Source organism: Simochromis diagramma, unplaced genomic scaffold (genome assembly GCF_900408965.1).
Source record: "Simochromis diagramma unplaced genomic scaffold, fSimDia1.1 OVJJ01000361.1, whole genome shotgun sequence".
NCBI lineage: Eukaryota > Metazoa > Chordata > Actinopteri > Cichliformes > Cichlidae > Simochromis > Simochromis diagramma.
The window spans coordinates 18092802-18105238 of NW_024386860.1; the positions used below are offsets into that span (position 1 = coordinate 18092802).

Below are 12437 nucleotides of genomic sequence, written 5' to 3' on the forward strand. Positions count from 1 at the left end.
TCAGATTCTGTAAAGTTATTTATTTCATATTCTGTATAGTTTTTCATATTTATATCCTGTTCATATCCTGTACATAGCTTGTACTCACTACAGCCTGTACATACTTATAGTTATAGAATATTCACAACATACTTCATACCGTGTACATTATAACATACCATAATAGACCCATTTCTGTAATATACTCACATATCTATATTATTGCTAATATATATTGTAATATATCTATATCACTAAAGCACTTCTGGATGGATGCAAACTGCATTTCGTTGCCCTGTACCTGTGCATGTGCAATGACAATAAAGTTGAATTCTATTCTATTCTATTCTATGTGTGTTCATGCTCCCTCTTACATGCGTGGCACATAAAAGCTCTTAAAAATCTGCAGAAACACAAAGATGATGGATTTTTTAAATCACACCACTTGTAGATATCTGTATATGATTACTCCACATTAACCCAACATCACTGCTTACATCTTCTCGTCCTCAGAAATCTTTTGTGTTATTTCTTATAATAAGAAACACTGAGCTTTATTTATAGCTAGCTGTTTTTAACATTTAGATGAAAAGGATTTGTCCTACGTACTCGTTCATAGTTTGGTACTTGAAAGGTAAAGGGCGACTTTTGGCTGCTCAATAAACTGAATGTGACTTTTTGAAAAGAGAAAATAATTCGATTGTGTAACAAAGTTCCTGCCCTGACGTCAGCATCCATAGGGAGGTTTGTGGAAAGGCAGACACTCCCGAGCTGTCCGAGCTCGGGCTGTTGTGTTCCTGAGGTGAATAAAAAGTAAAAGTCAACAGAACGGCCGAGCCCTGTCGCGGTCATACGAGCTTCCTTTCAAAGCATTCGCTCAGGTGAGTCAGGCAGATGAATACCTATCAGCCTGTCAGTCATCATGAAACCCGAGCCCTTAAGCGCATTACACATGTGTTATATCTAAGGGCGTTTAAAGCACTGATTACAGAGGGCCTGGCATGTTTCCTGTTATGAGATGTTAAAGCTGGATTTGGATTTAGAGTCCAGATTTGCCCGAACGACCCACCCAGCAAACATTTCCACCCTGACCAACGTCAGCTGAGGTCGTCTCTCAGCATCGTCTCGGTTTAAAAACAGCTCTGAAATAAAAGTTGTGCTGATGTCAGAGAACCAATTCTGCCATTGGCAGGACTGTTTGTTCAAATGTTGTTTTATATTTTTTATTGATGGCTGATGTTTATGGCACTTACATATGTCAGAAATATGAGGTATGTCTTGTTGTATAACTTGTTAGTATTTAAAAGTAGAATGGGAGGGAGAGCCTTCAGTTTTCAGGCCCCTCTTCTGTGGAACCAGCTTCCAGTTTGGATTCAGGAGACAGACACTATCTCTACTTTCAAGATCAGGCTTCAAACTTTCCTTTTTGCTAAAGCATATAGTTAGGGCTGGACCAGGTGACCCTGAATCCTCCCTTAGTTATGGTGCGATAGACGTAGGCTGCCGGGGGATTCCCATGATGCACTGGGTGTTTCTTCCTCACTCACTATGTGTTAACAGACCTCTCTGCACTGAATCATATCTGTTATTAACCTCTGTCTCTCTTCCACAGCTTGTCTTTATCCTGTCTTCCTTCTTTCACCCCAACCAATCACAGCAGATGGCCCCGCCCCTCCCTGAGCCTGGTTCTGTTGGAGGTTTCTTCCTGTTAAAAGGGAGTTTTTCCTTCCCACTGTTGCCAAAGTGCTGCTCATAGGGGGTCATCTGATTGTTGGGTTTTTCTCTGTATGTGTTATTGTAGGGTCGACCTTACAATGTAAAGCTCCTTGAGGCGACTGTTGTTGTGATTTGGCGCTGTGTACATAAAATTGAATTGAACTGAAGGCTTCATCTGTAACGTGGTACCTTCTACATTTAGATGAATATAAGATATTGGTGCTGTGGAAACGATGCGTTAAAGTTAAACAAAGACAAATTTGTAACAAGATAAATACACATGATGACAAACAACGATACAATAAACTTTTGCAGATTTGTTTATTCAGATAAAATATAAAGGATTAAAAAAAAAGCCCAGAGAAATGGAAACATAAAACGAGTGAGCGTGTTTCTCTTTGCTGGTAACGGTTGCTGTGATGCTGACTCAGTTCAGAGCCCATCCCAGCCTCTTTATGTTGATATCGGCTTTATCACTCCTGCTAAACGCTCCCAAGTTCATACATTCCTCCGCAGCTCCGCCCGCTCCACGCCCGCCTTCTCTTTCTGTCTTTGTGACTGAGCTGCTTTGTTGGGAAGAATAAACTTAGACTTTGGTTTGAAAAGATGAATCAAACCTGCAACAATGAGGATTTGCTTTCAGGCCACGATTGTCCTGCTGCAAACATAACAAACAAAAAAGTGGGACATTGGAGCCGCTGCCAAACCAACACACGCAATAAAAGTACAAATAATAGCAAAGTTATTACCAGGAAAGAAAAACAGTGGGAAAAAGAAGCACGGACATTTTTCAAAAACCCTCAATAGTCTTAAAAATAACACGAAGAATTGATTTAGGTGTAAAAAGAAGAGTACCATGGGACACAAGTGGAAACAGCTTCATATCATGTGAACTGTTAGTGTCACTGGCAGCTATAGAAAAAGTGAAAACATGGAGCGCATATAATTACAGGCACAACAGTGTGTTTGTATAGAAAATCACGTTTTGTATTCTGTAGCTTTTTATATCAATAATAATATAATTAAATGGCTGCGGAGTAGGTGTGACATTAATTCTCCAACAGTAAGGAGGGAAAATACATGTATGAAATGTTTAAAGTGTATTTATGCACTGGAACTGCACCTCAGCAGCCACTTCATTAGGTACACCTGGAAACGTTCCTGGAAACCAGATTTTGGTCCATGTCGATGTGACATCATCGTACAGCTTCCTCCACATCTCAAAGGCGCTCAGTGGGACTGAGATCTGTGACTGAGGACGTCATCTGGGACGGGTGAATTCATCGTCATGTTCAAGAAACCAGTTTGAGACGATCTGAGCTGTGTGACACGAGCAGCCAATCAGAAGATGGTGAATGTGGTCATAAAGGTTTGGACACGGTCAGTGACAAGACTCGGGTCGGCATGGAGTTGAAACGATGCTCGGTCGGTACCAAGGGGCCCAAAGTGTGCCCAGAAAATACCCCCCAGTCCATCACACCACCGGCAGCGTGAACCGTTAATACAAGGCAGGGCGGATCCATGCGTCCATGCTGTTTACACCCAGTTCTGATCCTACGGACTCGGTAGATCAGTGTTTTTGTTTTTGGTGAGTGTTTGTGAGCTGTAGCTTCTGTTTCCTGTTCTTAGCTGACAGAAGTGGCCCCCGGTGTGGGCTGCTGAAGCCCATCTGCTTCGAGCTTCGATGTGTGGACGCTGGAGAGACTGTTGCTTTTATCAGCTGAGAGGTGTCCATTCTCATGGACCTCTGGCGGTGTCTCCCAGCTGCTCACTGCTGTTTTCTCGCTTTTGGACCGTTCTCTGTGAACTTGGAGATGGTGGTGTGGGAACATCCCAGCACATCTCCTTTTTCTGAAATGCTCAGACCAAAGTCACTTAAATCACTTCAGCCCGGCTTGAGCATGTCCAGATGTGTGAACGCACTGAGTTGGAGCCATGTGATTGGCTGATTAGATATTTGGATGAGCCTAACTGGTGTACCTAATGCAATGGCAAGTGAGGGTACATCCTGTCGCAAAAAATGACAAAAGATAAAGAATAAGAAGAGAAATAAAAGGTAATCTAGCCTAACGATAGTCACAACATCAACTTAGGAATTAAAACTAATGTGAAATGATTTTGATTTGTAAGAGGAAACAAAGCCAAAGTAATACTGGTCAAATAGAAACGTAAATATGGAAGATTTTTCTAAAGATTGCAAAATGTGACAAAATGTGACAGACTGGAAGGAATGGAAATCAGATACATGTAAAATTTGTGTTATAATTGTGACAACATAATAAAAATATGATAACAAAAGTAAAATATAAATGCGCCTAAATCCACCGATCAGTGTAACTGCGTTTCTGATTTTTCTGTTTTGTTTCCCTTTAAATAAAATTGTATTTTCTGCTTTTTGTTGAGACCTTTAAAAAAAACAAAAAAAAAAACAAAACAGCAAAGCAACAACAACAGTTTTTGTTCAGAGAATAAATTAATGTTCATGACATTAAAACAGTAATTATGACAGATGTAAAAAAGACAGAGATACAAAGTAAACGTGTTGCGTTGGTCTGATCCTCGATGAGTGGGCGTTTAGCTCGGCCGCTCGGTCTGCTCCTGGAAAAGACGAACGACGGGATGAGCATCGAGATTATTTAAGCAGCACTCGTTCCTCACTTATTCACCAATAACACAACAACTGTGGGCGGAAGCAGTGAATATTATCTTAGTTATTGATTTTGGAAAGTGACAATAAGTGTCATAAATCCTGCACCGTCATCGGGGTCATAAAGGGGGGAAAAGGGGGAGAATGCAAACTGTGACCGGCAGGAATGATTTACAGACGTATGAAAAGGCGTTACTTTACCCAGCGCTGATAACAAAAGCTAAAGTATTTTAGTGGCTGGGTTTTTAAAATATTTACTAAAATCAATATTCACTCAGCCCTTGTTTGTCCAACTCCTTTCAGTCATAGTCACTTTATTAAATTATGGGAAGGTTCGACCTGGATTTTTTACATTTCCAGTTTAAACTTCAGTTGACTGTGACTATCCCAGTCCACAATCTGCAGTTTCTCTAACGTCCACTAGAGGTGCCAGCAGTGAGTCAGTCTGTTTAGTGCGTGATACAAATGTATGGAAGCCCGTTCCCGCCACTAAAAAAAAGGATCCATAACTCGAAATTTCGAGTTGCTTTTCTCGAAATTTTTGAGTTTAACTCAAAATTTTGAGAAAAGCAACTCGAAATTTCGAGTTAGCGCTGCCAATCAGTAATCTACGTGAATGACGTCATTTCCATGTTACCCGGAAGCTGAAGCCCTCAGCTACAAATGCTACAGCTAAGCTACCGGTATTACATCCAGTCGTGAATGCACAGATTGCTGAGTGTTTTCAGCCTGGCTTCACAAATGATGAAATCCCTGTGTTATTAGCTGAATCACATGGTGTTACTATCAGCAAACATACTTTAATTTGTTGGGATCCGTTCTTGAGTGCGCGGTCCTGCGCCATATGCTTCCGGGTAACAAGAAAGCGACCTCATTCACGTATATTTTTGATTGGCAGAGCTAACTCGAAATTTTGAGAAAAGTAACTCGAAATTTCGAGTTAGTTATTTTCTCGAAATTTCGAGTTATTATCTCGAAATTTCGAGAAAATAACTCGAAATTTCGAGTTATGGATACTAGCTTTTTTTTTTTTTTAGTGGTGGAAACGGGCTTCCATAGAAGCCCGTTTCTGCCACTAAAAAAAAAAAAAAAAAAAAGGATCCATAACTCGAAATTTCGAGTTGCTTTTCTCGAAATTTTGAGTTAATATGTCGAAATTTCGAGAAAGTAACTCGAAATTTTGAGTTATGGATCCTTTTTTTTAGTGGCGGGAACGGGCTTCCATAAAAATGTCTCTATCGCTAATATCCTAAACCTAACATCTGTCCAGCAGCTCGAGAAGACGTTTACAGGTTAACATAGCCTGCGTAGCACGAGCCGATAACTCCACCTTCTCTCTCTGATGGACGGGCCGATCGATGATGTCACATGTGTGTCCGCGGTCTCAGGTCATCGTGTGCTAAATAAGGTCTGTAGTTAACAGGTTAGAGACCTTTAGATACCAGAACCTAAAGTTGGAACATGCGACGTGTCCCTGAGGTGTGATTGTTACGGAGTACAGCATGGTGAGAATCCCCACTAAGCTTTTGGGTTGGCATTACTTTAGACTTTTTTGTATTAATTGCATGCTTTGGCGTTTCTTTGTGTTTGGTGTGAGGTGTGGGCCACACCCACGTGGGAGTGCAGACTCTACTCTAGTCCAGCTGCCAGCTGTTTGGAGTTGAGTACGGGGAGCAGCTGATTGGGGAGGACTGGAGCCCTTCTCTATGAAGGGGAGAGGAAACAGGAAGTGGGGGTTGTTGTTGTCTTTTAGTAGGACACTGGTGCAGCAGGGAAGCCTCGAAGATTCCAGGATGAAGTTTGCACATTTTAATGGAAAAGATCCCTGAAAGAACCCCGACCGCGGTGGCTTTGGGCCTTGGATTCCTATTACTTCCTTGTACGGAGGCCATTTTGGGCCTTACGTAACATGATGACAGACGTCGATGTATGGTGATGCAGTTTGTTAATGTTTCAAAAATGATGAAATGTGTTCATTCATGTGTTTAATGTCACTGAACGTGGAGGAACTTGTACACAGATTATTTTCTGCATGAGCCTGTCGGGTCTTTGCTCAGGGATCCAGGATGATGCCAACTTCTGAGCTGGCCTACGAAAAACCAGTGACAAACATCCAATGTGAGGACACAGTGTGACATGCCCTCACGAGCATCAGGGGCGAACAGGCGGGTGGCCTCTGAGGACTTCCGAGAGGTTACTGTGGCCCTCTTTGTGAGGACATGATTAATTTTACGTGAACCCTTCAAATATTTGTACGTTTGGACTTACGTATGGTCTCCCATTGGTGGCTTCAAAGCGCCCGTGAGTGGTGTAGAGAGGGATGTCGTCTCTGCTGTTCAGGTGGTCGTAGGGACTGAAGCCTTGGGAGTGTCCCCTGTAGCAGCAGCACCACACCAGCTGGAGAGACAAAACAATTAGCCTGACTCAGTCTGAACGTTTAAAATCCACAGTGATGATGAAAGGAGGAAGCTTATTAAACACGACATATGTTTGCTGCGTGCAAATATACATGGCCATCAGGCAGAAACTTAGACTGTCTGCTGAGGGCGCTCGTGCCAATCATGTGCTCCGATCAGTGTTTGTTATTGTTGTTGCCACATAAATGCACAGAATCTGAAGTTTTCCTCAGTAATAAAGAAGCATTTCTGCTGCCACTATGGGCAGTGGCTGTTTCAGTCTCAGATTTGTGTGAATTCAGTGAACTCTGAGTCAGTATTTTATCCCCAAATGGAAAACGCTCTGACTTTGGTCCAGCTCCGGGGCAAACGCTAAATGCCGGTGTCGCGTTTCACTGCTGATCATTGCTCTGGCAGCGAAGAATAAAAGTCCTGTAGTCCTCGTCCATGAGTCAGAAGTGTGGTGTTTCTTATAATCGCTCAAACCTCGGGGGCATTTGCCTTTTTTTCTTTTCTTTCTTTTTTCTGCTGCCTCAGATTTCTCAGTGAGCAAAGCAATCAGGATGTAAAGCTAAAATGTAAAGTTGGTGCTGATAAAAATCTACAGGGTGACCAATGATTGAATTAAGCAGCAAGTCCTGAGGAACCTGCAGGACTCAAATAACGAGCACGTTACTCTGGAGGAAGAATGTGCTGAGACCGCAGCAGGCTGCAGATGTCACCCGCACCTTTCAGACACGCTTTGATTACTGGGATGAAAGCTCAGCAAATTTGTGTTGATTTCTTAGTGGTTAAAAAAAGGCAACCCTGAGCTGACTGCAGTAACTCTGAAGACAAAGAGGATATTTAAAACTAGACGGAAAGAAAGCGGAGAAGTCCAAAGACCTGCTAGAAGCATGTAAGGTAATAACTGGTTTGGTCTCGGGCCCGAGGATCTGATACACTGCACAGATTGTTCAATTTGTGCTCTAATTACAACAATGTCACCATGTTGCCCAGCAACCACCGACCAACAGGATAACATTACATTTATTTAGCAATTCTTCAGATAGAAAACATTAGAGAAACATTTTATTATTTGAATTTCGTAACATTAACGTCTAATTTAACTTTAATGTTATGATATATGACATTTTAATGCTGGCATGTTGCCCGGCAACCACCTAACAATGAACTATAATGGCATTTATGATGGTAAATGTGACAGTGGCAGTAGATCAAATGGAAATAATAAGTCGGGTGTCATGGATACACGAAACGTCCAGATTCTGTCTGAAAAGACGAGATGCAAACTTTACTGCTGATCGGTTCCTGTTAGAGTGTAAAAAATATTATTTCAACAATACTTAAAGTTTGTACAGGCCGACGTCTTAGAGCACCCACTGTGAGGCAGCAGTGTTGTGACCGTGGGTACCCTTTGTGAAAAGTTGGGTTGTGATTGCCGCCATTTCCCAACTTTGGTTCTCATGACCATTGATCAGTGGTCATGAGGATTTTCATATTAATGATCAAGGAACTGACCTCCCAGCAGTCATTGTGCAAATGTACAGTTTATAATATTGGGGAAAGAGTCGCCTGGATGAGTGACGAAACGTTTCTCCCACTGAAAACGTCCAGGTGCACAGAGTCAACCTTTTGGGCTTGTGTTGTGTTTGGGATTGCAGGACCAAAGTGCACCTCTGTAAAGGAAACACTTGATTCGTAGTTTACGAAAATAAATGTTGAACGACAGAATTGACTGAATTCAAATTGTGACGATGCCCCGACCTAATGAGGCCAGAAACATGATGCGGAGGATGCTTCGGGTGTGTCTGTGAGATGCAGCTTTGATAAAATGCTGGTATTTGAAACCCTGGCAGTGGCAACGCAGCGGTTACCGAATGTGGCGCAGTCTCTGAACGCACCGCGGACCAGAGGCAGTGTGTTGGTCTCCATATTTGCTGAGATGGATTGTGGGGTGTCTATAAAGATGCGATTTGACTTCCTGGAGTGAGGGTGAAATGTGTGCACTCACCAGTCCGATCAGCAGCAGGAGCAGCAGCAGCAGAACCACAGCCGCCAGGACCAGCAGAGCTATGCCCCACCCAGGAACCCCCGCACTGCTGCCGGCCGCAGACGCCGCTGTGCTCTGGGTCGTACTCGTGGACGTGCTCGGAGTTGTGGTCGAGTGGTGTGTGGCCGTCCCGTTGCTCTCTGTGGAAGGGGGGGATGTCGCGGAGGAATTGGTGTTGGTGCCGTTACCGGGCGAAGCGGTTGTAGAGGCTGTGTTGTTTGCTAAAGAGCTGTTGTGCGGGGTCGTGGCATTCGGAGAAGGCGGTTGTCGGGTTCGTCGTCACTGCGGTGGTGTTGGTGGCGCTGGGAACCGATGTATTGGTGGTATTGGTGGTACTGGGAACAGATGGACTGGTGGTGTTGGTGGTACTGGGAAAAGATGTACTGGTGGTATTGGTGGTACTGGGAACAGATGGACTGGTGCTGTTAGAAGAGGTGCTGAGGGTTGGTGTTGTGTTGGTTGAGTCTGTTCCAGAGGCCACTAATGGAAGAAGAACAGTTTTAAATAAACTCAGTCAATCTTATGATGACTGTGACCGAGGCAGGAATCAAAGGTATCGATGTGGGAGTTTAATGAGGCTGCAAAGTGCCGTGTATGCTACTCCACTGCCTTCATTTCACTCTGCTCACCTCACCTGTGAGCTCAGTAAACAATCACTAGTTTTAATGAATAAAACAACATGAAATCATGCTGCAATTATAGGGAAAACGTGATCATGGAGGATGATGAATTTTAGAAGTTTTAGATAGATCTTCCCACAAGGTAAAGCGAAAAAGTCTGTCTCACAGACTGTTGCAAAATAACATCCCGTGTTGCTTCCGTCAGATCACTTCTTTCACACTAACAGCTGTTAAACACCAAATAAAACAGAGATCGAGTCTGTAGCATCTTTCCTCCTGATGAGGCTTCACCACCACACGTGAAGCCTCCCAAAATATCTGATGCATCTCTCACATGCTGAGGTTTGCTGATTTTTGAGGTTAAAATACTAACGATGAAGTGAATGATAAGACAACAGACCATAGAAAGGCGCTCTGTGCTGCACTGAAACGTGAGCAAGGCGAATCTCAGGGTTCGAGGCTGAGACTCACACACAAAAGAAAACCTTTGAAATCTGAATGTAACTATTTCTGGACGGTTTATCAATCAGCAGGTTAATAAATGATGGAAACAATCAGACCGAGTGAGCTCAGCTGCAGACCGTCGCTACACTAAAGGACTATTCTTTCTCTTTTATATCTTTGACAGCTTTAGTTTCCATTGTTTGACATGTTTGTGTTCCTCTGATGCTCGATTTCTATTTTGTTTCGAGTCTGAGACGGAACAGAAAAGAGTAAAACAGAAGATCTAAAAAGGTGTAGTTTAGGTGTAGTTTTCCAACCTGAGGCGGTGAGGCTGAGAGCCAAGCAGAGCGTGAGCAGTTTCTCCATCTTTCTGCAGGAAATCCGAAAGTTTGTGACAAAGATCTCAGTGTGAGCGGCCGCCGGAGTCTGTTTCCATCCAGAGAAAGACTCCTTTATACACCCGCCTCACCTGCACACAGGTGGGGGAGAGAGAGGGAGGAGGGGCTGCGTTCCTCCGCCTCCCAACATGCCTTTGGGTTTCAGCAACAGCAGAGCTCCACTCTGTGGTCGCAGCTCAGTTTCCTGTTTCATTCTTATTTGCCTGTTTGTGCAGCTGTTTAAACCCGAGAGATAAAAACAAACCCAACGAGGAATCTCTGATCCGAGTGTGCCGACACGGAGCGCTGCAGCTTTAGGGATGGATCCATAACATCGTAGATCAATATGGAAATGAACGCACACTCACCAGCGTCAGCAGCCCGTTAAGTGTAGACTGTACAGAAGTGTGTTTGTGCCACACAGTTTTTCAGATATGTGTCAAAGCATGCGGAAAAACTCTTCTGTTTATCTTTCAACTCATCTTTGTTTATTTTCTATGAATTTTTACCTTCTGATTAAAACAGTCGGTTTAGGAGAAACTGTCGCTCGACACAGACTGAAGGTTGCCAGGTTTCACCGGCTGGCTGAGTCGATGCTTCGGGCATGCGTGGCCGCACTGAGCGGGGTGTTCCCCTCACAGACGGGAGGTTAGCTGGACGAAGAGCAGCCGAGTCGTCTGTTTGCATTTATACGTCACAAACTGTACAATAAAGGACATTTTCCGGTTTCACTGAAGTTAACAAACGTTGGAACATTGTTGCTGTTTTGTGTGTAGCTGTGATTGATGCATCACACAAAACTGGTACATTTATGAGGACGTGTTTGTTTTTTTAGTCAAGGAGCAATTTCACTTCACTTTTCAAGCTTAAGGTGGAAGACAACATTTCAGTGCTTCGAACAATAACTCAGAAGAAATGTTGACATTCAAACGTGTTTCCATTTTTCCACCGTAAGAAAAACGAGTGGACATTAATGCTTCGGCTACCTGTGAGTCCATCGATGAAGTGTGTGTGTGTGTGTGTGTGTGTGTGTGTGTGTGTGTGTGTGTGTGTGTGTGTGTGTGTGTGTGTGTGTGAGAGTGTGAGAGAGAGAGAGAGCGTGTGTGAGCGAGCTGAGGTGTGTGCCGTGCTTGGATGAAATGTTTAATGCTGCAGAAAGCAGACATGATGGTGTCACAGCTCTGCAACAACATTTTGCAGCTGCGTGGGATCTTTTTGGTAAATTTGGTGTTTTTTTTAGGGCGCCGAATCCAAAGAATCTCCATGTCCCTCCATCACGTACAGGGTTTTCTGCAAACGTGAAGAGTTTCCATTTAATAAAGCACAACAGCAATGAAAAAAATCTGTTTCTGAACACAGATTTCAGTTTAAAAAGGGAAACTGTACGCTTAATTAAACTAGAAACCTGCGAGAAATCCTGACGAGGATTTTAAAAATATTTTTCTGGTTTCAGGGAGTAAAAATCTGTAAGAAACACTCAAGAAAATCATGTGCAGTTGTTTGGTTGCAGACCTGCAGCTAACAGCGCCGGGTCAGATGCTTACCGTTTTATTCCCCCAGGAATATTTTCCCCGCCTATTTTTAGATTTTTTAAATATTAGTGTAATTTAGTTAGTATAACCAATAAGTCTCATGAAAAATAAAGTTACTAAAGCTTTGAGGTAAATGTGGTGCAGTGCGCCCGTGTTCCTCTTTAGACTTGCTTCTGTATCTGTAACTACTAGTTTAATACTGTAACTAGTATTACAGTATTAAACTAAATCCGTACAAACTGAAAGCTGATTTAACTGTAGACTGTATATTAAAGATGGCTGTGGCCACCGTCAAGTCAGGATTTAATTTGTGAAACCCCACAGTGAAGTCTTAAAATGTCTACATGCATCATCACGCGAGCAGCTTCACTCCAAACGAGACCACGAGGTGCAAAATAACATTCATGCAGTTTTAGTAACACTGAGGGTGTAAAGACATCAGGAAAGCGTCAACTGAGGTCAAAGGTTGGTGAGAAATGCAGTCGTTTTCACAGATTCACAATCAAACATCTTTAAACAACCAGAGGAGTCGCCCCCTGCTGGCTGTGAGAAAGAATGCAGGTCGTTCCCTTTTTGACATACTGCCTGAAAATTGTGACGCAGTCACAAAATCTTTGTTCTTTGATACAAAGCTGCACTAAGTGTCCATGTCTCATGTTGCTGCCTGATTCAG

General features: G+C 43.1%; 1 protein-coding gene across 2 annotated transcripts; it reads right to left on the minus strand.

Moving 5' to 3' along the window:
- Positions 1 to 1999: 1999 nt before the first annotated feature.
- LOC120733168 (integumentary mucin C.1-like) lies at positions 2000 to 10281 on the minus strand. Of its 2 annotated transcripts, XR_005695744.1 has the most exons (4): positions 10173 to 10281; positions 8753 to 9271; positions 6611 to 6739; positions 2000 to 4293 (listed from the first exon to the last, which is right to left on the minus strand). XR_005695744.1 is itself a non-coding variant. In XM_040031250.1 (2 exons), exons 1-2 carry the CDS (start codon positions 10219 to 10221, stop codon positions 8976 to 8978), a joined length of 345 nt encoding a protein of 114 aa, XP_039887184.1. In that variant the 5' UTR covers positions 10222 to 10281; the 3' UTR covers positions 8112 to 8975. The 2 variants fall into 2 exon arrangements, 1 of the variants encoding a protein (XP_039887184.1); XM_040031250.1 differs by lacking the exons at positions 2000 to 4293; positions 6611 to 6739 and having other exon boundaries at positions 8112 to 9271.
- Between the last annotated feature and the right edge of the window lie 2156 nt (positions 10282 to 12437).

Coding starts and splice junctions, on each gene's coding strand:
- LOC120733168 (XM_040031250.1), bottom strand. CDS start 10,221: ATGGAGAAACTGCTCACGCTCTGCTTGGCTCTCAGCCTCACCGCCTCA. Junction 9,272..10,172: donor TCTCAGCCTCACCGCCTCAG/GTTGGAAAACTA, acceptor TTCTTCCATTAG/TGGCCTCTGGAACAGACTCA.